A 24,839-nucleotide genomic window follows, 5' to 3' on the forward strand; every position below is an offset into this window, starting at 1 on the left:
CATGCTGTCCTTCATCTAACTCTTCAACCCCCTCTCCCCTCGGATGGATGTGCTGAGTTTCTGGACTGGTTCAGTTTTTCTGGCCAGGATAACAGGACATCAAGGGTAGTAAGATGACTAGGGCGATCCTCACTGCCTCAAACACAAGTCAAGGGGCAGGGTCTACATCATACTTTCAAAGCAGCTGCAGGGTTGGCCTTCAATTGGTCTATCCCCACCGGTGGTTTTTTATTCCTTCTCTTTTATGGATACAGAGTATGAATAAACATTTATTGCCATGCAACACCTTATATCCTTTCAGCTCAAGACTTGGTGCGTTTTTGTCCACTTTACCTTTGGTCACAAAACTCTGAGTGGGTTGCTGATGCCGGGTCACTAGGAGCTCAGCCAAGACAGGAGCTTCTAAGCACTTCCCTCAAGTTCTAGGATCCTCACACTGTTCTGGGTATAGAAGCAGGAGAGTTTATGTGATATCACCTGAAGACAACTACCCAGCATCCAGAACAGAGCTGATATACAGGCTCCTTCTTCCTCCTGCTCCTGACAGTGTGCCCCACAGCCTTCAGATCCATCCCAAAGAGAGCAAACGCCTCCCCCTGGAGGACTGTCATCATTTCTTATGGGGTGGGGGTTTCCCTGATGATGATGGGGACAAGGGCTGCAAGATGTTTGCCAACACTTATTTTTGTGAATTTGACTTGATATCAAATCCTTCCTATTAATCATGCTTCAGGGTCTCATCAGTTCTTGTTTTCTGAACCCAATGACTCCCCCCCCCCCCCCCGCAAAAGGTGGCAACTCTGAGGGATGGAGTTCATGAATAGTTAACTCATTCACTCTTATTAACTGACCATCTACTTGTGGTCCCCCAACAGCTTTGTCTATAGGACTAAAATGTCCTCTTAAACCTCCATGAAAAGGTGGTCATGTATTTGGGGGCAATTATTAAAACACTTCTAGTAGTAAACCACCCGACTGAAATATCCCCTTGGAAGGATGCCTCACTGAATGGGTTTTAAAAGTATCCGTGGGCTCAGAGATCTAGAACAGTCAACACACAGTTACTGACTGACTACCATGTGATCTGTTTCTTTAGGGAAAAGATGTCACCTCTCTAGAAGTTCATATAAGGTAGAAAAGTAGGAGACTAATGTCAAAGACTAATACCTACACCATTTTCCATACCAATGTTACCCCTCCCTGACTCCCTTCCTTTTTTTAACTTCAAATAGAAGTGGGTGATTGTAGGGGGCAACTGGGAGGCTCGGTTGGTTAAGCACCTGATTCTTGGTTGTGGCTCAGGTCATGATCTCACGGTTTGTGGGTTCGAACCCCACATCAGGCTCTACACTAACAGTGTGGAGCCTGCTTGGGATTCTCTCTCTTCCTCTCTCTCTGCCCCTCTCCTGCTCATCCTCTCTCTCGCTCTCAAAATAAATAAATAAACTTAAATTTATAAAAAGAAGTGGGTGATTATAGATATCAAGGCAGGAAACCTTGGGTGTCAAACTCTGCCACTGTCCTTGGCTCTATGGGCCTCAGTATACCGCATATGGAGAATGGGGAAAAGGATACTACAGTTTCTAATAAGAATGCTTTAGGTCTCTTTGTTTGCTTTAGGAATAGATAGCTGAGCAGGTCTGGGAAACTGAGGGCTGTGTTTAAGCTGGGGCTGCAATTCCAGGACACTGGACCAAGAGCAGGCTGAGGCCAGTGAAAGCTTTGAGGGCCCAGCAGTATCCGGAAGGCACTCTTTTTTTGAAGAATCAGGAGTCATTGTAAAGGACTCTTCCAAATCCCGTCCTGCCTCTTAGACAAGCGATTTATCAGTATCGGTGGCTAGGCAACCTTCTACAACAAAAGGCAACTTTCCTGCCCGGACTGCAGGGGGGCCAAGACCAGCAAGCATTTCCAGAGACATTCCCGGGGCAACTGACAGCACTTCAAGCCACGGCTGACAGGTTACTACTGCTCCTTGTAGCTCGGGGGTCATGGGGAGCTGGCATTTGAAGCTCCTTTTGCAAATGAGAGGCAGAGGTGAGCTGGCAGGTTTTTGCTGGAGTTTGATGTGCAATATGCCACTTGCCCCAACAGCCCCGATCCTCCACTGACATTTCGTGGCCCATCTCCAATCTCAGGCTTGAGGATCAGACAGTTTATTCCAGAGCTGGAGGGAATCATTTGAACCACACTAACTAGATCTTCACAAAGACAGAATCATTTTCAGGAGCCTCTGACTCTCTGCCAGAGCCCCGGGCTGGGTGTTTAGCTAAGCAATTTGGCCCAGGGTGGGGACAGCTTATTTTTCTTAATCACTAAGCTCTCTGAAATCCAACCCCTCAAATCCCAGATGGGTTACAAAGACCAGCCTCTTGCTATTCCTTCTTAGCCAGAGTCCTTGGAGGCTCCCCTCCTGCCCATGACACTCAATGAGCACCCGGTATGCACTGCGTTCTGTCCCTGGTGAAGGTGGTGACAGGCACCACTTCTGAGTCTAGAGCCTGACATTCTTAAGGCAGACACAGAGAAGAAGGCGGTTATAGTAACCAGCGTCCCCCAAGCCCGGCCTTGCTGGACCATCGGCTCACCTTCCAGCTTTGGCTACAGGTCTCCTCTTGGACTGCTCTCTCACCCTCCCGCCCCCCTCTCCCCTCACTGTGACAGTCACACAGGCATCTTTTTCTTCTTTAAACACACCAGCCTGCCTTGGAGCCTTGGTCTATGCGATTTTCTCCATTTAGAACATACATTCTACCCTCCACTCTCCATTTAAAGGACACCTCCTCAGAAAGGCCTTTCCTTACCATCCCCTACAAATCAAGCCTCCCTCTCTCTCTCTCTCCCTCTCCCTCTCACTCCCCCTCCCCCTCTGTGAAATGACATATGTATTTGTTTGGTTATTTATTTCTGTCTCCCCTACCAGACTGTAACCTCCAAGTGAGCTGGAATGGTGTCTGTCCCGTTGCCCACCGCCACGTCCTGCGCAGGGCCTAGAACAACTAGCAGTGTTCAAAACGTAGGTGGTGAACAAGTGCACGAGTGAGCTTTTCTTTAAGAAATGACTATGGGAGTAGGAAGGCAGCTGACTCTGGAAGGCTTTGCTAGTAACTAGAGTGGGTCTGGGTTTAGTTTTAGTGGCAAGAGGAAAGCTGCCCAATCGTTTTAAGAGGGCGAGACGCACAAACAGGCCTTTATTACAGAATCATCCCCACCTCTCTGTCATGCAGAAATGGACTTTGGAGGCAAGGCAAAAGCAGACTGGAGGTAAAAAGATGTATTAGGAGATGTCTATAAAAACTGAAGTCTTCACTACCTAGTGTGGTCCACTGACCACCAGCATGGACATCTCTTGGGAAGTTGTTAGAAATGCAGATCTCAGGCCCCGCACAAGACTTCCTATATCACAACCAGCTCCAGACAACCCTTCACATACTGAGAAGCTGGGCTTTGGGTGGAAGACAGTCCTGGCCTGATCTGCCTTTGGGGAGTGGGAGATAGGACTGATTCATCAGTGCCCCCCCCCCCAACACCCCACCAAAATCCACAACTGTAGACATGTGCAGGGTGCCAGAAGCAAGCCCTGTGACTACAAACTATCTCAAACTGATTCCATCAGAGGTCAGGGACAGTAGGGGAAGGGGCAAGGGTAGGTATGCTGAGCCAAGTGGGCTCTTTAACCAGGATGTACTGACTGTGACCCTGGGCAGAAAAGCTCTAATTCCCAGGGCAGGTCTGAGGTTGAGGATGTAAGGATTCTTGACTCTGACTGTGAAGATGGGTGAACTTTTTGTATTCCCACAGTAAGTTTCCCGAGCATCTGGCACAGAGTGTGGCACATAAAAAGGGCCCAAATGATACTTGTTGAAAGAACAAACAAGCCGTCAAATAGTAAGGATGATATCAAGGTCCTAAAGCAGATTACATGGACCTGCATATAAGCAAGACCTACCTTCTGGCTTCCTGTTTAGCTATGCATATTCCCTTTAGTTAGAAAAATGTGAGAATCTAAAAGAATAAAACTCTGCTTTCAGCGAACGAAAAATATATGGTCTGTGCAAAGAGAATCCGCAGGAACGCACGGCATTGCCTCGCAATAACCCAAATCAGCTTCCGGGGACAGTAGGCAGTGAGGGCCCTCCCAGGCCTGGGGGGATCTCCACAAGGGTAGATGGTGAGGGGATCACAGGAACAGAAGCTGTCAGCTGTGTGTGCAGAGGGCGAGGGACTGAGAGGGATCTAGCAGAAAGGCCCAAGCTCAAGAGCTGTAGGCGGTGTGGCCACAAGTGCCCAAGGTGTGGGTGACAGTCACTCTCTTTAGACCCAGAATCCATCCCCAAGTGAGCCTCATACAGACAACAGGAGGAGAGAGAAAAGGGCTGGAGCTCCAGCTGCAGGAGATGGGCAGACAGGAGCTACAGCAAACTCCAGAGACACCCATCAGCTGAGCTCTATGACTCACATCTTTGGAACAGCTTGCTACCTCACCTTCTCCAGGAAGCCTGCCTAGACTGACTTCAGGATCACAGGCCATTCTCACAATGATCCTTTTCCCATAGTTCTTGATCACTCCAGTTACATGGGAGGTAGGTAACATTTTTATCTGGTCTCTTTGGCTCGAGAGTTTATTCACATGGCAGCTTCTTGAGGGCAAGGCCCAAAGCCCAATAAAACTAGGGATTCACAGGCCTTACTTTTGGCACACAGACTTGTCAGAACAGGCAGGCGTGGGATATTCTGGATGACAGAAAAGACAACAGAGATGACTGACCTTGGAAGTGTAGGTGTGGCCATCAGAGCCGCAGACCATCGCTGACTGTGCGGCAGGGCAGGGCTTGCACTTCACCAAATTCGAAGGTCCAACCCAGTGTTTGTGGGCCACGTTTCCCTTCTTTTGCCTAAGGATGGAAAAAGAGGGGATAAATTCACTGAAGATCCGGTTCCCATGGGTCTCACTTGCAAGGTACCCGGACAAAGGCCAACCGAATAAACGAAAGCGGTGGTCAAACAGTCCGGCACAACCTGGAGGCCTTTGCTGGTGTTCCCGTTTGAACCAACGTGCTGACAAGGGCAAGAGATTCTGTTCCAAAAGCCCAGGTTCAACCCACCAGACATACCAAGGACAACAATGTGGCCATTAAAAATAATGGAAAACATGACTTGGTTACATGAAAAGACATTCACAACACATTGAAAGAAACAGAGAGGGAGTGGCCCCATTAGCTCACTGAGACCCCAGTACAGCGTGTGGCACATCATGGATGACCCAGAAACAGCACCCCAGAGCTTCACAGTCCTCCGGGGCTGATGGAGAGCCTTCCCAGCTGGGTAACACACAGACAAGTCAGAGAGCAGTTTAGATAGAAACATATCTCCAAACGCAAGCAAATGACTTTATCGCAGCAGTGGAAAACGATCTCCGGATACATTTTGAAGCAATTTTGGTCCAGCTTCCAATTTGCCATTCTATAGAGGCTCTGATGTGATGTCACTTTCAACTGCTAAAATAATCAGAATTCTACTCTTCCATTCTGGCTCTGGTTTCCTCCATCCTAACCTGTGTCATAATGATAAATGGTGCTATTAGGATGGCTTATGTCCACGGAAGGAACCCCATCCCTGAATCATAAACCACTGAAAGAAAGGCCTGCAGTGATTGCCTCCTTTCCCCCCATGGTCTCTACTGTCCTAGCAAACTGCTGGGAGTAACTCTCATGCCTACATGGCGAGTTCTAGGGGGAGGATAAGTGACTGTGGATGGACCATCCATCAGGTGATTATGGTGTCCTTCAAGTGCTTTGCCTTTGGAAGTCTTGCCTGGAGGCTAACATTTGGGCCCTGGAGTCAGAAAACATAAGTGCAAATCTCAGCTCTGCCACTAGCTCACTGTGTGATCTTGGCAGGACATTTAACCCTGGAACTGTAAGTCTGTCTCAGTTTCCTCATCTATACAATGGAGGAAAATAGAATCTACTTCAAGCCGGTGCTATGAAGATTAAATGAGGTGATGTACATACTCAGTATAATGCCTAAAAAAACACAAAGCAAGAAAAAAGGCAGCTATCACTATAATTCTTATTTGCCCCAATAACAAATGGGTGTGTAGAGGATGAAATTACCAATGCCTTAGAAATGTGACTTCATTCTAAGGCCCTAGGGTTAATCCCCTGGGAGAACTCATGTGGCCACGGGAGAAAATCCTTTCAATCAGGCATGGAATAAATCTCCAGCTCATTACGAATTTGGGTTTGGGGTGTGAGGTAATCCACACTCTTTCGAATGAAGGAAAGTGACCTAGGAAAAGCACCCACCAACTTGGTTCTTATTCAATCACAGACCTTCCCTAGCAATTTGGGGGAGACTGTAAAAGGAGGAAGGTCTGTTTGAGAAATTACCTTTGAGGTTGACCAGGTACCTGCAGCCAAACCCTTGAGGCCATCAGGGATCCCAGGCTGGATGGGCCACAAGGCTGGTCCTGTCTGACCAATAAACTGAAGAAGGAGGTCCTATAGGGATGCTATAAGATCACCTAGTCCAGTTTACTCATGTTACTAATGATGGGAAGTGAAGCCCAAGTTGGGTAAGAGCCTTGCCCAAAGTCGGGAAGATAACTGGTGGCCAGGCCTATGATGACGTTCGTACAGCTGCACAGTGGCCAAGGATGAATCTCTTCTTCAGCCCAGGCCAGCCATGTAGATTACGAACTTGAAATTTCTTTGGGGGCATCTATGTGTTTGTCACTTGTGGTCCTCTCTCCAATGCCTCCCTGCTTCTGTAGCAGGCACCTACCTTGTCCTTGCCTCTCTGTCTGGAAAAAAAAATTGCATTTCTAATTCACATGGACATGATTACCTATTACCCTTTGCCAAACATACTTTACTCATTCAAGGTTTGTTCTGGACTTGAGAGAAAGGGATGATGGCTGATGGGACTCCACGTAGCGGACAAGCAGGCTGTCAGCACGGGGTTAACGTGAGAGCCCATGAGTCCTTCAGCAGAACACCACACATTTATCATCATTCACACAGCAGACTATCTGACACTGATGAAGAATCAACAAATATACGCAGCAGTTCTGGCATCTGGCAGGCCCTCTCCTGGGCTGGTCCCCAGTGTGCATGCCCACTGCTGAAACAATTCTTGTGATGAGTTCCCAGAAAGGGGCTATAAAATCCAAAGAGCAGGCAGCTTTGCTGGAGCAGACATCACCACGTGCGATGATGCCACAGAGGAAAGGAGCTGATCCAAAGGGAGAGGAGGGAGAAGTAAATGCGGAGCTGAGCCAATGGCTTTGAGAAAAAGATGGAATCATGTACTATCAGTTAATGACAGATCATGCCTGGTGGACCTGAACTTCACCATTAAACCAAGCTCACTGTGGGGACACAAAGAGATAGGGCTGGCTTGTGCTTACCAGCAGGCCTGGTGCAGCATGAGTGCTCCATATATGCCTGTGGGGTGAGGGGGTGGGTCTCTATGTGCCGACCAATGCCATGGTTTCTTAGAAGTTAATCACAAAATAGCAGACTGTCAGAACCACAAAACACCTTAAAACTAATCTAGTCTAAGAACTCTAATTTATAAATGAGGAATTAGACACAGACGGGCAATGACTTGGCCAGTATGACACAGAAATACAGCAAAGCTACCTCACATACACTTGTTGGAACAAGGCTATCCTGGAAATGACTAAATACTGCTCTGGAACCATTTAAATTCTTATTTTGGCATCTTTTGTTTCATCATTAGGCTCAGTTTTATAAATAAAGCTTCTCTGAAACATTGTCCCTGGCTCTACACCTGCAAAGGAGCAAGCTGAACACACCCAACGTCTGGCGGTCATCGAGGTACCATGTTTGACCTCTCCGAGGATGCCTCAGGGACTAGAGCCCAACCCGACCTAAATTTTCACAGTTCCAATGAAACAAGAATACCTGTTATATCAGAGCAAACTCGGATGTTCTTTACCTCCCTGGGACTCCAGTGGAAATGGCACCCAAACCTCTGGTCTGCATCCAGAGACCATATTATATGAAGTTATGGGCAAGTATATGTGAACCCATGGAGGCATAACTTCCCTGGCTGTTGTGTATATTTCAACCCCCACAATTCAGTAAAGACTCTAAAAATTAACCATCCCAGCTGATGCAGGGGACCAACTCTTCTGACTTTAACATATTTTACTTTTTGAGTCAAAGAATGAAATCCTACGAAGTGTCTTGAAGGCATTGCTATACCCACTGTCATAGACATTTATTACCTGGGGTGATACAAGCAATTTAATCTGGAAAGCAGGTCCTACCAGCCTTTCAAGTGGCCAGGAAGCCCTAACTCCATCCTGGCCTAGCTGGTGCTAGGGACAGCCACACTTCCTACCCTACTGACAGCACCACAAAGAAAATCCCAACCTACAAGCACCCTATGAAGGAGAGAAGACAGACAACTGGAAGGTCACAGGCATTTCTTATTTTCTTGTGCTTAACTATTTATTATTAATCTTTTTTTTAAGATTACCAAAATTCCCAGCATTTATGTTTCTGAAGCAGTGATTCTTAAGTACAAATCTGATGATGTGACCCCTATACTTAGAACCTCTATCTTTGCCTCACCTCCTAGAGCACAGTCTGATTTCCTAGTTTTTGGTATTAAACTGACTGAGCCTACCTTTACAGGGTCAATATCTGCTTTTCTCCCCTCTCCAATACATACACACCCCCCTACACACACAGGTACACATGGACCACTACCACCAAGTATTTTTGTTCCAACCCCCCTCTACTGTTTCCCAGAGCCCACCAAGGATCTTCGTGTCCCTGGACCAGCATGTGGGCTTTTTCTCAGTCTGACACGTCTTCTTTACAAACCCACACTTCTCCCCTCCATCCTCTCTGCCTCCATAAGGCTTTCTTCAAGGCCCCACCCAATACTCCTCTCCCCCAGGAAGTCTTGTAGGGCTGCACGCCCATGACACCATGGTCCTGTGAACATGTCTGCTCAGGCTCCTGACTAGTATCTAAGGGAGAACATTGCTTCAACTTAACCAAATTATTATAGTTATTCTGACAGAATACGGGGTATGCTCAGGCTAAAAGCCTTGGAGCCCATCCTGGACATCTCCCTTTTCTGCCCTCACCACTTTCCCCCATCATTCAGTCCTACTGATCCAACAGCAGCCAGCCATATGAGCCTCTTACAGGTTTCTTTCATGTGCCATGCAAATTCAAGTCTATATGCCTGGGCAAATGCTTTTTGCCTGCATGGCACATGTCTGCCCCTCGTTCAAGGTTCAAATCAACTACCTTTCATGAAGTATCTCCTGATCCTGTGAGTTCTACCTCAAGCAGAATCGACCATGACATCATCTGTTCCAACATTACACCTTGTTCAGATGCAACTGTGACATTCACTATAGCATAAGTCTCTCTTTTTAAGTCTCTCTTCCTCAATATACTATGCACTCCTCAAGGGTAGTGACTGAGTCTCATCATTTTTATGCTCCTGGGTTGGAAACATGGGCAACCCCCAACACATGACTTTTTTCAGTGAAGTAAGTGAATTTATTAATCTGGACCTTTAGAACTTTCTCCTTTAATATCTGGACATTATCACTAATGAGAACACAAACATATGATGTGGTTTTAAACAACAAGAATTCAACAGACTTAGTCTTCCTAAGTCAGGGGTGCCTGGGTGGCCCAGATGGCTAAGCATCCAATTCTTGATTTCAGCTCAGGTCATGATTTCACAGTTCTTTAGTTCAAACCCCATGATGGGCTCTGTGCTATCAGTGCAGAGCCTGCTTGGGACTCTCTGTCTCCCTTTCTGTCTCCCACCTGCATGTGCACTCTCTCTCTCTCTCTCTCTGTTGAAAAATAAATAAACTTTTTAAAAAAGAAACTAGACCACTTTCTTACACCATTCACAAAAATAAACTCAAAATGGATAACGGACCTGAATGTGAGACAGGAAACCATCAAAACCCTAGAGGAGAAAGCAAGAAAAAACCTCTCTGACCTTAGCTGCAGCAATTTCTACTTGACACATCATCTCCAAAGGCAAGGGAATTAAAAGCAAAAATGAACTATTGGGGCCTCATGAAGATAAAAGGCTTCTGCACTGCAAAGGAAACAATCAACAAAACTAAAAGGCAACTGACGGAATGGGAAAAATTATTTGCAAATGACATATCAGACAAAGGGCTAGTATCCAAAATCTATAAAGAGCTCACCAAACTCCACACCTGAAAAACAAATAATCCAGTGAAGAAATGGGCAGAAGACATGAATAGACACTTCTCTAAAGAAGACATCCAGATGGCCAACAGGCACATGAAAATGATGCTCAACGTCACTCCTCACCAGGGAAATACAAATCAAAACCACACTGAGATATCACCTCACGCTGGTCAGAATGGCTAAAATGAACAAATCACGAGACTATAGATGCTGGCAAGGATGTGGAGAAACGGGAACTCTCTTGCATTGTTGGTGGGAATGCAAACTGGTGCAGTTGCTTTGGAAAACAGTGTGGAGGTTCCTCGAAAAATTAAAAATAGATCTACCCTATGACCCAGCAATAGCACTGCTAGGAATTTACCCAAGGGATACAGGAGTGCTGATGCACAGGGGCACTTGTACCCCAATGTTGTTGGCAGCACTTTCAACAATAGCCAAATTATGGAAAGAGCCTAAAAGTCTGTCAACTGATGAATGGATAAAGAAATTGTGGGGGCGCCTGGGTGGCTCAGTTGGTTAAGCGTCCGACTTCAGCTCAGGTCATGATCTCACAGCTTGTGAGTTTGAGCCCCGCGTCGGGCTCTGTGCTGACAGCCCAGAGCCTGGACCCTCTTCAGATTCTGTGTCTTTCTCTCTCTCTCTGTCCCTTCCCCGCTCACACTCTGTGTCTCTCAAATAAATAAACATTAAAAAAAAATTTTTTTTAATAAAAAAAAAGAAACTGTGGTTTATATACACAATGGAATACTACGTGGCAATGAGAAAGAATGAAATATGGCCTTTTGTAGCAACGTGGATGGGACTGGAGAGTGTTATACTAAGTGAAATAAGTCAGGCAAACAACGACAGATACCATATGTTTCCATTCATATGTGGATCCTGAGAAACTTAACAGAAGACCGTGGGGGAGGGGAAGGAAAAAAAATGGTTAGAGAGGGAGGGAGCCAAACCATGAGAGAGTCTTAAAACCTGAGAACAAACTGAGGGTTGATGGGGGGTGGGAGGGAGGGGAGGGTGGGTGATGGGTAGTGAGGAGGGCACCTTTTGGGATGAGCACTGGGTGTTGTATGGAAACCAATTTGACAATAAATTTCATATTAAAAAAAAAGAAACCCTAAGTCCAACTTGAAAAGCAAAAATTTCTAAAGACAACTACGAAGTGGGTGGTTATAACCACGGGTTAACACCCACACGAAGAGGATGTGTATATAAACCACAACCCTCCTATGCATCTCAGGGCTGAAAGACCTTCTGTATTCCAGAGATCAGACCACTTCTCAGGCTGGGTAAGGATCCTTATGTAGCGCTTCCAAATTCCCAAGAGATATTAATTTTTAGGACTTAGGAGTGAATGAGAAATACGAATTCTCAGGAATCCTCAACTATTCCTGGAAGCATAAGTTTTTCTACATTCTTCACAATCTTTTATTCACATGTTTTTTAAACAAATAGGAAATGTTAAGTTTAGTACTGTTTATCAAGCAATGTAGCCTGAAGTGAAAATTCAAACAGTGGAAATCATCAGCAAACATTATCGGGCAGTACTCAAATGATGGCAAAGCTCATGTTGATAGTCTCAATTTCAAGACTTACTTTGCTCCAAAACTATTTTTTTGAACACCACTCAGAGGACTTCTCTCAAGTATAGTATGCAAATACATTTATTAGTATTCCTATTATTTACAAGAGCAACTCACACCCTTTCAAGAGGGCAGCAGCTACCAGCAAGACTGACCAGACTGTCACTGCTCTTGCCAACGTGGCCCTGTCCTAGTTCTTAGAAATGTCAACCTTAACCTTCAAGTCCACACACCAAGGATTTCCTGCTCTTGCTTCCCACTGGACCCTGCCACTCCTTGTGCAGATATCCCTACCCTCAGCAATCAAGATAAGTCGCACCTCCTGCCACTTCCCCACTTCGGTTGACGCCAAAGAGGGCAGTGATGACATCCGTTGTGGTCCAATTTCACTTGGCTATGGCCAGAGTGGAGCCACAGCCAGTGCCTACAGCAAAACAGTGGCTGGAAAGACTCTTCTGGAATAATCTTTTCAGCAATAAGTAGATGTACAGGTATCTATTTCCTGACATCGATCCCACATGATGAAATTCAACAATCTGTGTCAAAAAATACATTGGGGGTGGGGGCTGCCAAGAGTATATGTAGCACTGCTGACTTTCTTCTTTTGGTTATAGAAGAAAGCCCCTTCATTGTATCTAATACCTTGGATTTCCAACGGGTTTGCCTAACTTTAGATACAATTATTTCACTCTATATGAACAGCTAGTCAAAAAGTAAAGCACTGCCTGATAGTAATGAACAGGAGCAGGACTCCAGGAGTTTTATGTGACTACGACCTGCCAGGTTGAGAGACTTGAACACAAACCCCCCCCCCCCACCCGACTCCTCACACACCATAACCCTCTGACAGTAGATGCTGTATAACCCCATTTTACAGAAGGGAGAAGCTGAGGCTCACGTAGCCAGTCCCAGTCCCACGACCTTTGCCTCTGTCCTGTCTGTGCTCTCTCATCAGCTCTAAGGCAGACCTGTCAGCTCAGAGGCCTGAGAACCCGCCCAGGGAGGGTCCCGTCCCAGGAAGCCCCATGTTTGTTTGCTGGCAGCCAGCATCACGTGCATTTTATTTTCTTGTTAATATCAAACTGCCCATTCAAAAACAAGATTGAATTTGTTTGCAAAATCAGAACTAATTGCTTCCAAAACAAGGATGGAGGACACTCAGACAGCCGACGTGGTGGCTATTTTGAACCAGAGACAAAATAATGAATGTTAATTGAAATGAAAAACATGTTAACCACTGAAATAATCTGTCATGTAAAATGATGCTATAATTCCTCCGTTGTTAGGGTTATTTGAGTCATTATACAAAGTCATAAAATTACACAGGAAGAGCATAATGGCCTGTGTCATTTACAAAAGCTGCTTTGATGACAGAGACAGGCTCTCATGTGAGACACTCTCTATCCTGGTACCTATGGGTTCCTGAATCCCCATCGTCTTCCAAAGGAAGAAGATTACAGATGCAAGATCCTGTTCAAAGAGAGGCCAATTTTCCGAATAAACAGATGCCCATTAGAGAACAACAGGAAAAGCTCTCAGTATGCATGGAGTAACTATGGTGTGCCTCTGAGTGTCCTAAGTGCTACTGGGCACCCGCATGGTATAAAGATGTGTTTACAGATACTTGAGACTTCAAAGGGCAAATACATAATAAGAGCAGCTATGCATTTATGAGGACCTACTCTTCTGCTGATGCTGTCACTACCACCAATAACAGCTAACATGTTTTGAGCTCTCGCAATGTTCCAGGTACTGTTTTAAGCCCTCCACACAATATGCCAACATCACCAAGAGGGAGAAAAGATGTCATGAAACACTGGGGAGCTGTGTTGGGGCGGGGGATGAGTCAGGTAGACTGTGGGAGCAAAGCAGACCTGAGGGGATGGGAAGGACCGCTCATGGTGGGTCCCAGTCATCATGGGTGGACATCCCACTGATCCACTGATTCAAACTGACACATCAACCACCAGAAAGCCAGCACCTCTGTGTGCCTTTTCCCCACCTGACTTGATCCAGTTCACAGGCATGCTTGCAACCCCTCATCAAAAAGGTTTCCAAAGTACCTTCAAACCCAGAGGAAAACTACGTATTTTTAAAGTCTTAGAGCAGAATCACAACCACCAAAAAATCATGGGCCTGGTATGCAAGGAATTCCAAAAGCAGGAACATCTTTCCAGGTGTATGTGAATGTCATTTGAGTCTCTATGACCTGCCCGTCACCTGAGCTGTGTAAAGGTCGAGGCAGCTGGGGATGAATCTACTCTTCGGAGATGAGAAGATTCAACAGCCAGATGAGAGTTTCCAACAACACTGTGCATGCAGGTGTAACTGAACTCAAAGTGATGAATAAGATACACACCAAAGGGAACAAACTGTCAGCAGGGGAGGCCAGAGGGTATGAGAAAGGGAACTTCCGCTTTTTTACTCTCCATGTCTATTATTTGACTCTCTCACAACCATGTGCTGTTGGTCTAATTTGTTCCAAATCTAAAAAAGAAATGCATTTTCAGGGGGTCATGGGTGGTTCAGTTGGTTAAGCATCTGACACTTGATTTCGGCTCAGGGCATGATCTCAGTTCGTGGGTTTGAACCCCGCATTGGGCTCTGTGCTGACACCACAGAGCCTGCTTGAGGTCCTCTCTCTTCCTATCTCTCTGCTCCTCTCTCTCTCTCTCTCTCTCTCTCAAAATAAACTTAAAAAAAATTTTTTTAAAAGAAACGTATTTTCAGAATTTTTAAAGAAATGCATGTTGCCAAACCCACACCTGACTGCCAGTTCCCCATATCTCCAGTTTTGTTTGAAGAAACTAGCAGTTTCTAGTTTCCAGGTGGTTGGAATGGAAGAAAGATCTGCTAGGCACGGAAGGAAGGCTGAAAGAAAGGGAGTTAGTTCACCTGGATAAAGGTGACCGGGCCTCAAAGGTTTCATTGAAGACTCAGGGGTCAGATCACTGTAACTGAACTAAATTTCCAAATTATTTTGATGGTTTGTTCAAGGAAAGCTATCAAAAAATTAAGTATAAACATTCTAAACGCAGCTAGGATTATAGACATAGTCTTTACTTTTTCAGCACTTATTAATCACCTACTGTGTGCCAGAAATCGGACAAAGAATTCAAAGATAATGCTAGCATTGTAATTGATAGACTTCTAATGAACACATATCACATGTAACCATTATTACTAAAGCGTAAAGATCATAATTACTCTGAATGTCTGCACTGATTTGAGGTAGGTGTTTCCTTAAATTAACTCTTTTATTCTTATTCACATGAGACACTACAGATTCTCACGGACTGCTAACTTCTCCAAGAAAATCTCCACACAGCAAGAAATCTGCTGTCCATTTCAGGAACCACCCCCCTCTCCCCCCCCACAAGCCATCCTACCTTTACGAGTGCCAGAGCCATGTGCATGGCCAAAAGGGCACGAAGAAAAGGAACTTGCAAGACAACAAACACAGATGTCGTCTTTCTCCCATTTTTTCGACATTACTTGAAATCAAGGTTTCCTTACACTTGAAACCAAATATATATTATGTCCAGGGATCCTACTTCTAGCCTAGACTATGTTCTGGGTGTTTCCTGACCAGATAAGGAAGATTAGCAGGCTGATGTGATTATGTAAATTCCACTAACAGGTTGGAGTCATCTCCCATTAAGAGAGTGACAGAGCATGGCCAGCGGACCCAAGGGGCTCTGGGAGGCAGAGACAGTGGGGGTTTAATTCAGAGTTCAGCCTGGTAAACGAATGTGGCCATGGGGACCTACAAGTAACAAAAATCTGCGTATGTGAGCACACACACGCACACAGAGACACATACAGGGCCCAAGTAAGACTTCTTTGTGAAGGAAAATGCCAAGCCAGCAGTGTAATAGCAAGCTATTAGGGAAATGTAAGTGAACGCTTGAGCTTTCTTTATTCCAGTAGGATAATGGATAGCAGTGTACTCACTTAAAAAAATCTATTTCTTCCTAAAAGGGGGCAGAAAAGAAACTGTGACTATTACCCAGTGACCTTTGGCAGCCCTGTTTGATTTCTTGTTTTACTGCTCTCCTTTGTTTGCTGGCCCAATAAAGAGAGGTCCCTTTCCAGCCCTGAGATCTTAGTGGAAATCTTTAGCAATGGACATGCTAATTGGAAAAAATCAAATGATAATCAAGCAAGACTGAAGCTGAGAATTTCATTTGGCCTCCCTGCTTGAGCATTTATAATCCTGAGCCTTTGCAGGAGGGGCCGGAACAACTGAGGGTTGTGCTAACACAGCTTCCAGCTAAGTGTGAGCTCAGGTGTGCACACAAGGGTGAGGGGAAGCGTGTGCACTTTCACCATCGGCTCCGCGGCTATAAGCTGTGAAAACATGTGCTTGCATTCCTGGGAGACAATTAATTATTATGGGCATGTGCAAGAGAGAGAGAATATCCACATTTGTTTTAGAGTCACCAGAAAAGCACCCTGTTCTGGGATGGCTGTGTAGGATCCACCTTAGGAAGAACAAGCTAGCAAAATGAAGCCAATGTGGGTAGACCGCACTGCATCCGGGACACTGCTCTTTCCAAGACAGGCCCAGAGACAGACAGGAAGCTGACAGGCTCATGGTGTTCAAGGAGATGGACACCATCACCCTCACACCATCAAGAGCGGCCGTTCTCCAAAAGCACTGCAGGAGGCAGAAACAGCCACACCAAGCATCGTGGCGAGCCCCCAACCTGAAAGCTCTCTTCCCAGTGTCACAGGACAGAAGCTGGAGCCTTGACAAGGTTCTGTGGCCTTCACTGGAGGGGAACGTTCTGGACAGGTGGCCAGGAACTAAGGCTAACTCCACAGGCTTGGGTGTTTTCTAACGTCGATCTTCCCCTGCCACAACTGTCCCACCCTTCTGCAAGCGCCCACTCAAATACCACCTCCCTCTGAGGGTATTTCAGACATACTACCCCTTCTTCTAAATCCCTTGGATGTGTCCTGCAGCTTTTTATCACCAGTCACTGAGCTCTCCTCAGTCAGGTTCCCAGCTGTTTCCATGCACAGACACGATGCTCCAGAATGGGTTGGCACGGGGAAGAGTGAATCAGCACATCCCAATGCTATTCCACAGCAGAACCTGGACCAACGTGCAGAAGTTACCAACAGAAAAAAACTTTCAACTCACTGTAAGCAAGATGCCTCATACAGTGAGTGAGAGCAGTACAGAGACACATCGTCTGTCTGAGAAGGCTGGGGAAGGAGGCTCTTAATGGTCAGAGGTCACCTAGAGGCAGGGGGTTCTACAGAAGGCACATGATGATTTGTGTAAGCACTCCTCTATGGCTGGACAGTGAGGAGGTTGCTCCATTTCTGCAATATTGTCATTGAGAGCACTGAATACTCTCGGATATAAATTTTAATGTGCATCTCTTTATATTCATGAGACAGATTTTTCCAAAATGGAATCATGGGGTCAATGAGGCCAAAATGCCCACCAGAAATGTGGCACCGACTTACACTGCCATCGACAGCACCTTGCTGGGACCATTATCCCCTTACCCCAACCTTCCACCCTGCAGCTTTCTACCACGTACTGCTCTGAAGCCAAGTGTTTGGCCACACCACCAAAGGTGCACAAGTAATTGACCGAGTCATGAAGAGCAACAAACCAACGCTGCCCCAGAATACCAGGTGAAAACGTGGCACAAGGAGAAACTGGTAAAGTTGAAGAATGGATAGATCAGGAGGAAATAAAACATCACCCCGATATGTTCCTGTCGGTGGGCAGGTCACTGTGGGCTCACACTGGAGAGCAGGAGCTCCTCCCAGCAGGTGAGTAGCTCACTGCCCAGCCCCTCTGCACCAGGCTTCTCCCCAGGTCCGAGAAGGACCCCAAAAAAAGGCTGCCTGCTGCCTTCCTGGGCTTCCTTCTTGCTGAGCAAGCAACATGGGCCACACACAGCCCTGCTCAGTCTTGTTCTGAAGGCGGAAGGGCCAGTCCCATGGCCCAAGGAGTGGAGGGGTCAGACCTCATAGAGAAGAGATTCTGGAGCCTGCAAGCCTCCTGGACGAACCAGAAGGATGAATTTAAGCCAGTCTCAGGGGAGCTGCAGGGGAAGAGTGACAATCTAGGCAGGGCTTGTTCCCGACAGCTGCCAGAGTGGATGCCCAGTATGTGCTCCTTCCTTCCCTAAGGCAGAATCAAAGGCCGTTCTGAAGCACTCTCAAGAACAAACCTCCAGCTCTGAGAGGCTCAGGAGCTCAATGAGACACATGACATCTTAATACCTCCAAGGCCAAGCCGCTGACCTTCAGCTGTGTCCAATGTCTTAGCACAGAGACAGGACGGGCAAAGAGACATGGCACCACAGGAGCAGGCCACCAGGTCAGGACAGAGTGCAGAGTCTGGACTACATTGTTCCTTCCCAAGAACAGGGCCACTTTCACACCAGACTGACACATTGCCTCCTGTTTCCCTGTGGGGGGGTTCACAGGGACATTCTGAGCATTTCCCAGGTGTTCAAGAATGTGGTACAACATAGACAACCCTCGCCTGACTTGGAGCATTGCTTTGTGACTCACTGACCGATCCGAGCTCATTAAAGACACCAGCCTGGCCCTGCATCCCCAGCTTCCTTCTCAACTTAACTGATGCATTTATCCCTTTAATAGGTCATGAACATGTGCCAAGACCTGAGCTCATGCTCCAGAGGGAGTGCGGGCAGTGCAAGTAACAGAGGTAAGCATCACAAGGAACAAGTAGGCACCCCGCCAGTAGGGAACCTACTAATCATGACAACTGACTCCATCCAGAACACTAAAAATAGCAGGGCCTTTGCATGCGTGAGCTCATGTAGGCCTGAGCAACTCTGTGAGGCTTGGAGGACTGATCCTCTATCTAGATTCAGTGAGGAAGTGGAGACTCAGAAAGGAGATGGACTTTTATTGAGCCCCGACTATGAGCCAGCACTATGCTTACCGCTTTCCTTATCACTGTGCCCTGGGCTAGTTTGAAAGTCAGCATTTGCTATGGAAATGGAGATTTAGTGCAGACAAGTGTCTCGAGGGCAGAGGGCAGAAAGATGGGCTTCGGGGCAGCCTTGCCCTGGCACCCCACCTCTGCCACATAACGGCTGTGCGACACTGAGAAACTCACAGTGTGCGTGAGCCACAGTGACCTCACAGGCTCTTAAACCACTAGGAATACTAGTAAATTCTGCTAGTGAATCCTGCCCCTTCTCCATCTCCCACCCATGTCCAGCCCCACTGCAGCTGGAAACGGTCGCCCCCTTCTTGGAGCTTCAACTTTACTCCATCGCATTTTTTCTTTTCTGGCTTAGATTATATACATCTTTGCCGCTAATGTCCTCTCATAGGCCACAAGCTTCGATGAGATCTTCAGAGTCTTCATGTGAACACACGTAGACAGGCAGGGCCCCCGGCTTTTTTCACAGAGTATACAATGTGGCTTTAAAAAATGAGAATTCAAGGAAACTCAGTCCATCCTAAGGCACACAATTCTGTCAGTCTCCAACTTAAAGCCACACAAGATGTCCCTTGTCACATGGTCTGAGAGCCAAATCTGTCCCGTGGCTTTCAAGGCTCCGCAGGCTCTGGTCCCACTACCCCTTCTAGTCTCAGGCAGCCATGCTCCCCTTGGTCACTGCCTACCTACAGCACAGGCCTCTGTCCTCTTCCTTTCTTTAGGATACCAAGTCCCATTCCCTTCCCTGATTCAGGGTCTCTGAAAAGGCTGTTCCCTCCTCTGAGGACACTTCTCCCTACCCTGTGACCACCTGGAACCTATCACCTTTCACCCACCCAAGATGGCACAACCAACTAAAGGGATTCTGTTATAACACTCAGCTCTTATCCCACTTGGTGCTTAGGACAATTTATCAGATACTTAATTTCTTTTTAGCTACCTTTTCCTATAGACTTTACTCTCCACAAGGCTAGATTATGTCCATTCATCACATTATTCCAAACACATAGCAGCATCTGGCATACAGAAGGCACCATAAATATTTGTTGAATCCAGAAATTATCACAGATACCAACTTAGTGGATTCTGAGTTAATGACCTTTAGCCCACCATGACTGGTTTATGTGAGCTGTCTTGTGAGGGCTAATCCTGCCAAAATTATGACAAGTCCTAAAGCCCTTTATCACCATCACTATACTCACAGATGGCCTCCCCTGGCATCTGCCGAGAGGAAGACTCTTAATTCCAGGCTGGACCAGAGCCCTGTCATCTTGCCTTCCACTTGGGAGATACTCATAGCCATGGAAGGTCTGAGCCAGGGCCTTCTCCTCCCATCAGGTAATGAAAAGCAGGACTTTCGGTTCAGTGGAAAGCAGGATACACCAGCACCTCCAGCTGTGGCAAGATCATGAGCAAGGCTGGCTGGAAGAAGGCCCTTTCCCAACTCAGTAATACAGCCGCATGCATTTCAGTGTGTGCCCGTTAAAAACATCATTTAAGAGAGTACCTTGGAAAGGTACCAAGGTCCCTAAACTAATTAACTTTCATCTCTCCTGTCCCTCTGCGCTTGGAGGGCCCTGCCCTCTGCCCACCCTCTCCATGAGGAACATTAAAGACAGGACATTAGCCTGAGAACATTCTATTTAAAACAAAAGTACTTCTAAAGATAGCCTTGGATGCCCATCTAAATCATCCTGAGTCCATTTTCTGGCTCCAGAACCTGCATGGTCAGTGCCCCAGATGGGCCCTACTGTGGTGCCTGATATCCATAAAGAATGTCTTTCATGGTTCATTGGTTGAATTAATCTGATATAAAATGTCTAAACTGGAAAACCTGTGAATTGGGATCTTGATGAGTTTAGGCAGAACAGCAAGCAGGGCCACAGCAGATTTAATAACAAAGGCAAAGGAAAGATATTTCAGAAAATTAAAGCAGAAGTTTGTGTAAGTGGGAAAATCAATCTGACCCCTTTCATAAAAGATGATGTGTTTTGTGAGAGGTCACATAGGCCTTGCTCCCCTGCCTCAGATACCTGGATACTCCTCTCTCTGGATACTATAAAGGGCCCCCAGAACGTGTGGGTAACGTAACACCTTCAGCGAGTTGCAGGGGGGGCTTGAGCTTGTCTGTTTCCTAGTGTTTAGGGACCTGCTAATGTAATGCTTCACACCTGCTTGGCACGCCCTGAGCCCTGTTGGAAATCACACCTAGTGATTACCTCTTCAAAACCAGCACACCCACCTCAATCTCCTCTTTCTAATCCACTTAAATCTGAGGCATGAAATATGCCTCTCTGTACATTTCTTAACAGACGGAGACACCAATAAACAGAGCAACTGAGCCCATCATCCGAGGGAGAACCACACAGCAGGGTAACGCACTTAGGCTTTCTAACAAGAGAAAGAGAGAGGAATGGAGAGGGAGGTTTTATCATTAGTCCCTGACCCTGTGAACAGACATTCCCAGCACCACAGACTCTTGGCTTTCTACCTTTCCAGCAACTTTGTACGTGATGCACATTCTGGGAATTTAAGAATTTAACCATAAAACGTTTCCAATCTCCCACAGATAGACATGGCTTAAAAAAAAAAAAAGACAATGATTCAGCACATTGGGTATTCCAGGAAATACCTGGAAATACGAACTACCCTCTCTGGAAAGGGGGCTTCTCAAGCAGCACAACCTGGGAGGGAAAGGTGACAAGCCGGTGGCAGGTGCCAGAGAGGGCCCTGGCAGGGCAGAGGCTCTGGTCCTTAAGAGTCACACCTAGAAACAAGTGTCTAGCCAGCCAGGATGCCATCAGACTCGCTGGGAGAGATCACCCGGTCACTGCCCTTACCCGCCCACCATCTTTAGGTACAACCTGTGTTGGCATTGGCAGCAGAGTTTAAAAAAAAAAAAAAAAAAAGGCAGGGGTGGGGTGGGGAACAAGGCAGGGCAAAATTTGAGTCTGGTAAATTTTATTGACAATCACGATTTTAATGTATTTATAAAACTCGCCTAGTGAATCTGCCCCCCCAAAGTAAGATCTACCTCTCGCTGAGTCCCCTTTGTTCCAAGGACTAAAAATTCTACACAATTACTCCCATCTCCATTATGAATTGCTTTTTACTCTCTGCTGCTCTTGTCGTCAAGCTCATGTAATCAATACTCTCAATTTCAGAGAGGAAAACAAAGGAACAGAGAAGGTAACTGTGAGAAGTCAGCAAAACTCCTTCTGCAAAGTGTGTCTAACATGGTGGGTGGTTAAGAAGTGGCATTTCTGCAGTCAGAGTGGCCAAAATGAACAAATCAGGAGACTATAGATGCTGGAGAGGATGTGGAGAAACGGGAACCCTCTTGCACTGTTGGTGGGAATGCAAATTGGTGCAGCCGCTCTGGAAAGCAGTGTGGAGGTTCCTCAGAAAATTAAAAATAGACCTACCCTATGACCCAGCAATAGCACTGCTAGGAATTTACCCAAGGGATACAGGAGTACTGATGCATAGGGGCACTTGTACCCCAATGTTTACAGCAGCCCTCTCAACAATAGCCAAATTATGGAAAGAGCCTAAATGTCCATCAACTGATGAATGGATAAAGAAATTGTGGTTTATATACACAATGGAGTACTACATGGCAATGAGAAAGAACGAAATATGGCCCTTTGTAGCAACGTGGATGGAACTGGAGAGTGTGATGCTAAGTGAAATAAGCCATACAGAGAAAGACAGATACCATATGGTTTCACTCTTACGTGGATCCTGAGAAACTTAACAGAAACTCGTGGGGGAGGGGAAGGAAAAAAAAAAAAGAGGTAAGAGTGGGAGAGAGCCAAAGCATAAGAGACTGTTAAAAACTGAGAACAAACTGAGGGTTGATGGGGGGTGGGAGGGAGGGGTGGGTGGGTGATGGGTATTGAGGAAGGCACCTTTTGGGATGAGCACTGGGTGTTGTATGGAAACCAATTTGACAATAAATTTCATATATTGGAAAAAAAAAAAAGAAGTGGCATTTCTGGAACCAACCTCTCTCCCCCTTTGTTTTCCTCAGTGACCAGGGATAAAGAGATCACGGTGATGGTTCCTGTTTATTAAAGGTGGCTGATTCAGAAGTGGGCCCAAACCCAAACCTCAGCTGCGTAAATTCCACCAATTGCCTAGAAACAGCACCAATCCCTCATCAGGACTTTACTCAGGCCCAGAGCAGGGAAAATGAAGATCCCTCAAGGTTAAAAGAGAACACAAGGCCCCCTAGGAAAAAAGTGTGAGCTATATAAAGATAAAAATCGTAATAAGGAATATGAACATGATCACATTCTGGAAACTGGCCATGCCTTGAGTTGTGAAAGTACCAGAACGCCACTCAGACACCTAGGAATCACCCACTTTCTACATGGCCATGTGTCTTCCAAACCAAGAGAGATATGCGTATGTATAATCAACCCGCTCAAAGCCCCTGTAGCAGGAGGCAGTGCTTTGTTGTAAAACAAAACTGAGATGAAATAACCATCATCCTTTCAAATGTCCTCTGAGAGTTTGGTATTTGAGGCACATTCTGTCATGTACTTCTCTCTGACCTCAAACACTTTGATTCTCTTTTTCCAAGTTCACATAAAAGACAGAAAGCTCTCAGATTGGTCTACAGCACCATGAGTCTTGACTCAATCAGAATTCTTCGCTGGTGCCGAGAATTCGTTGTTATTCCAGATAATTAGGAAGCGGAGATAAAGGGCCATTACGTTAGAGAGGCCTAGCCCACTGGGAAGACTGGCCGTCGGCTCCTTGTTTAAAAACAGATTAGTTCCCACTGCTCCCAGAAGGCTTCCAAGGGTATGCTCAGATATGCTAAGCCCCATCCTGACACCCTTTCCTCCTGTTCACAATACGCTTGCAGAATTCGAGAATGTGGCTTGTCTGCAAGGCTTAAAACAAATGCTTCAATTTTCCATTCTCCAAATGAAAATCAATGGCAACAGAGAGGTAAAATCAATGTTCACCGCTCTGTAGGGAGAATCCCACCCCTAGCTCCAGCCCACCCAGAGCAATAAATCAGAACTAGCCATCTTGACTGGCAGTGAATCCCTGAGAGCAGAGCCCTCTGTGGCTTGTATGACTTTCTGTCCATCCCCCCGTTTCCCACGAGGGTGTTTTCTTTAAGAAAGCCTAAGACAGTATTTCTAAAACCTGAGTCAGGAAGAATAACACACTGTTGCATAAAAACTCTTTTTCCCCTAATGAGTCCTTTTGCCAGTAGGATCTTTGGTATCGAAGAACAGAGTGTGACTATTTCCCTAAGGATCCATTCTGCATTATCTAGTCTTAATGATGGCTCAGACACCCACTGACCTGCTCCCCCGGACAACCAGTGATCTGCTTTCTGTCACCAAAGATTAGCTTGCATACTCAAGAAGTATAGGTAAATAGAAATCATACAGGATATACTCCTTTTTTTGGTCTGTGTTCTTCCACTTAGCATAGTTATGATGAAATTTATCCATACTGATGGATGCATCAATAGCCTATTTCTTTAACTTTTTTTCATGTTTATTTATTTTTGAGAGACAGATATCGAGTGGGGGAGGGGGAGAGAGGGAGACACAGAATCCACAGCAGGCTCCACGCTCTGAGCCGTCAGCACAGAGCCCAATGGGGAGCTTGAACTCAAGAACTGTAAGATCATGACCTGAGCCGGTCAGACGCTTAATTGACTGAGCCACCCAGGCCCCCCGTCTTTTTATTGCTTAGTAGTAATCCATTGTATAGATGTACCACAATTTGTTTATACATTCACCTGTTGATAGACATTTGGGTTGCTTCCAGCTCTTGGCTATTACTAGTAAAGCTGCTACGAATATTCATGGTTGAGTCTTAGAACGGACATATGCTTTCAGTGCATAATCCAGATACAAACCTTTTGTCAAACCTGTGTTTTGTAAATATTTTCTCTTGGTGTGGCTTGTCCTTTTATTCCTTTTGTTATTGTAACAGTGTCTTTTGAAGATCAAGTTTTAAATTTTGATGAAATCCAATTGGCTGATTTTACTATTATTTTCTTGCTTTTATAGTTCATGCTTTTTCGTGTCCAAAGAAATCTTT

General features: G+C 46.0%; 1 protein-coding gene across 2 annotated transcripts in view; it reads right to left on the reverse strand.

The window, feature by feature from the left end:
* Positions 1-24,839, reverse strand: part of SPOCK1 (SPARC (osteonectin), cwcv and kazal like domains proteoglycan 1) — a 510,780-nt gene that overhangs the window by 126,970 nt on the left and 358,971 nt on the right. For both annotated transcript variants that reach the window (XM_042984416.1, XM_042984423.1), the window contains one exon: positions 4,769-4,895. In XM_042984416.1, the coding sequence (XP_042840350.1) occupies positions 4,769-4,895 (127 nt within the window). The remainder of the gene's footprint in view (positions 1-4,768; positions 4,896-24,839) is intronic.

The sequence above is a fragment of the Panthera tigris genome, chromosome A1 (assembly GCF_018350195.1).
Source record: "Panthera tigris isolate Pti1 chromosome A1, P.tigris_Pti1_mat1.1, whole genome shotgun sequence".
Classification (NCBI taxonomy): Eukaryota; Metazoa; Chordata; class Mammalia; order Carnivora; family Felidae; genus Panthera; species Panthera tigris.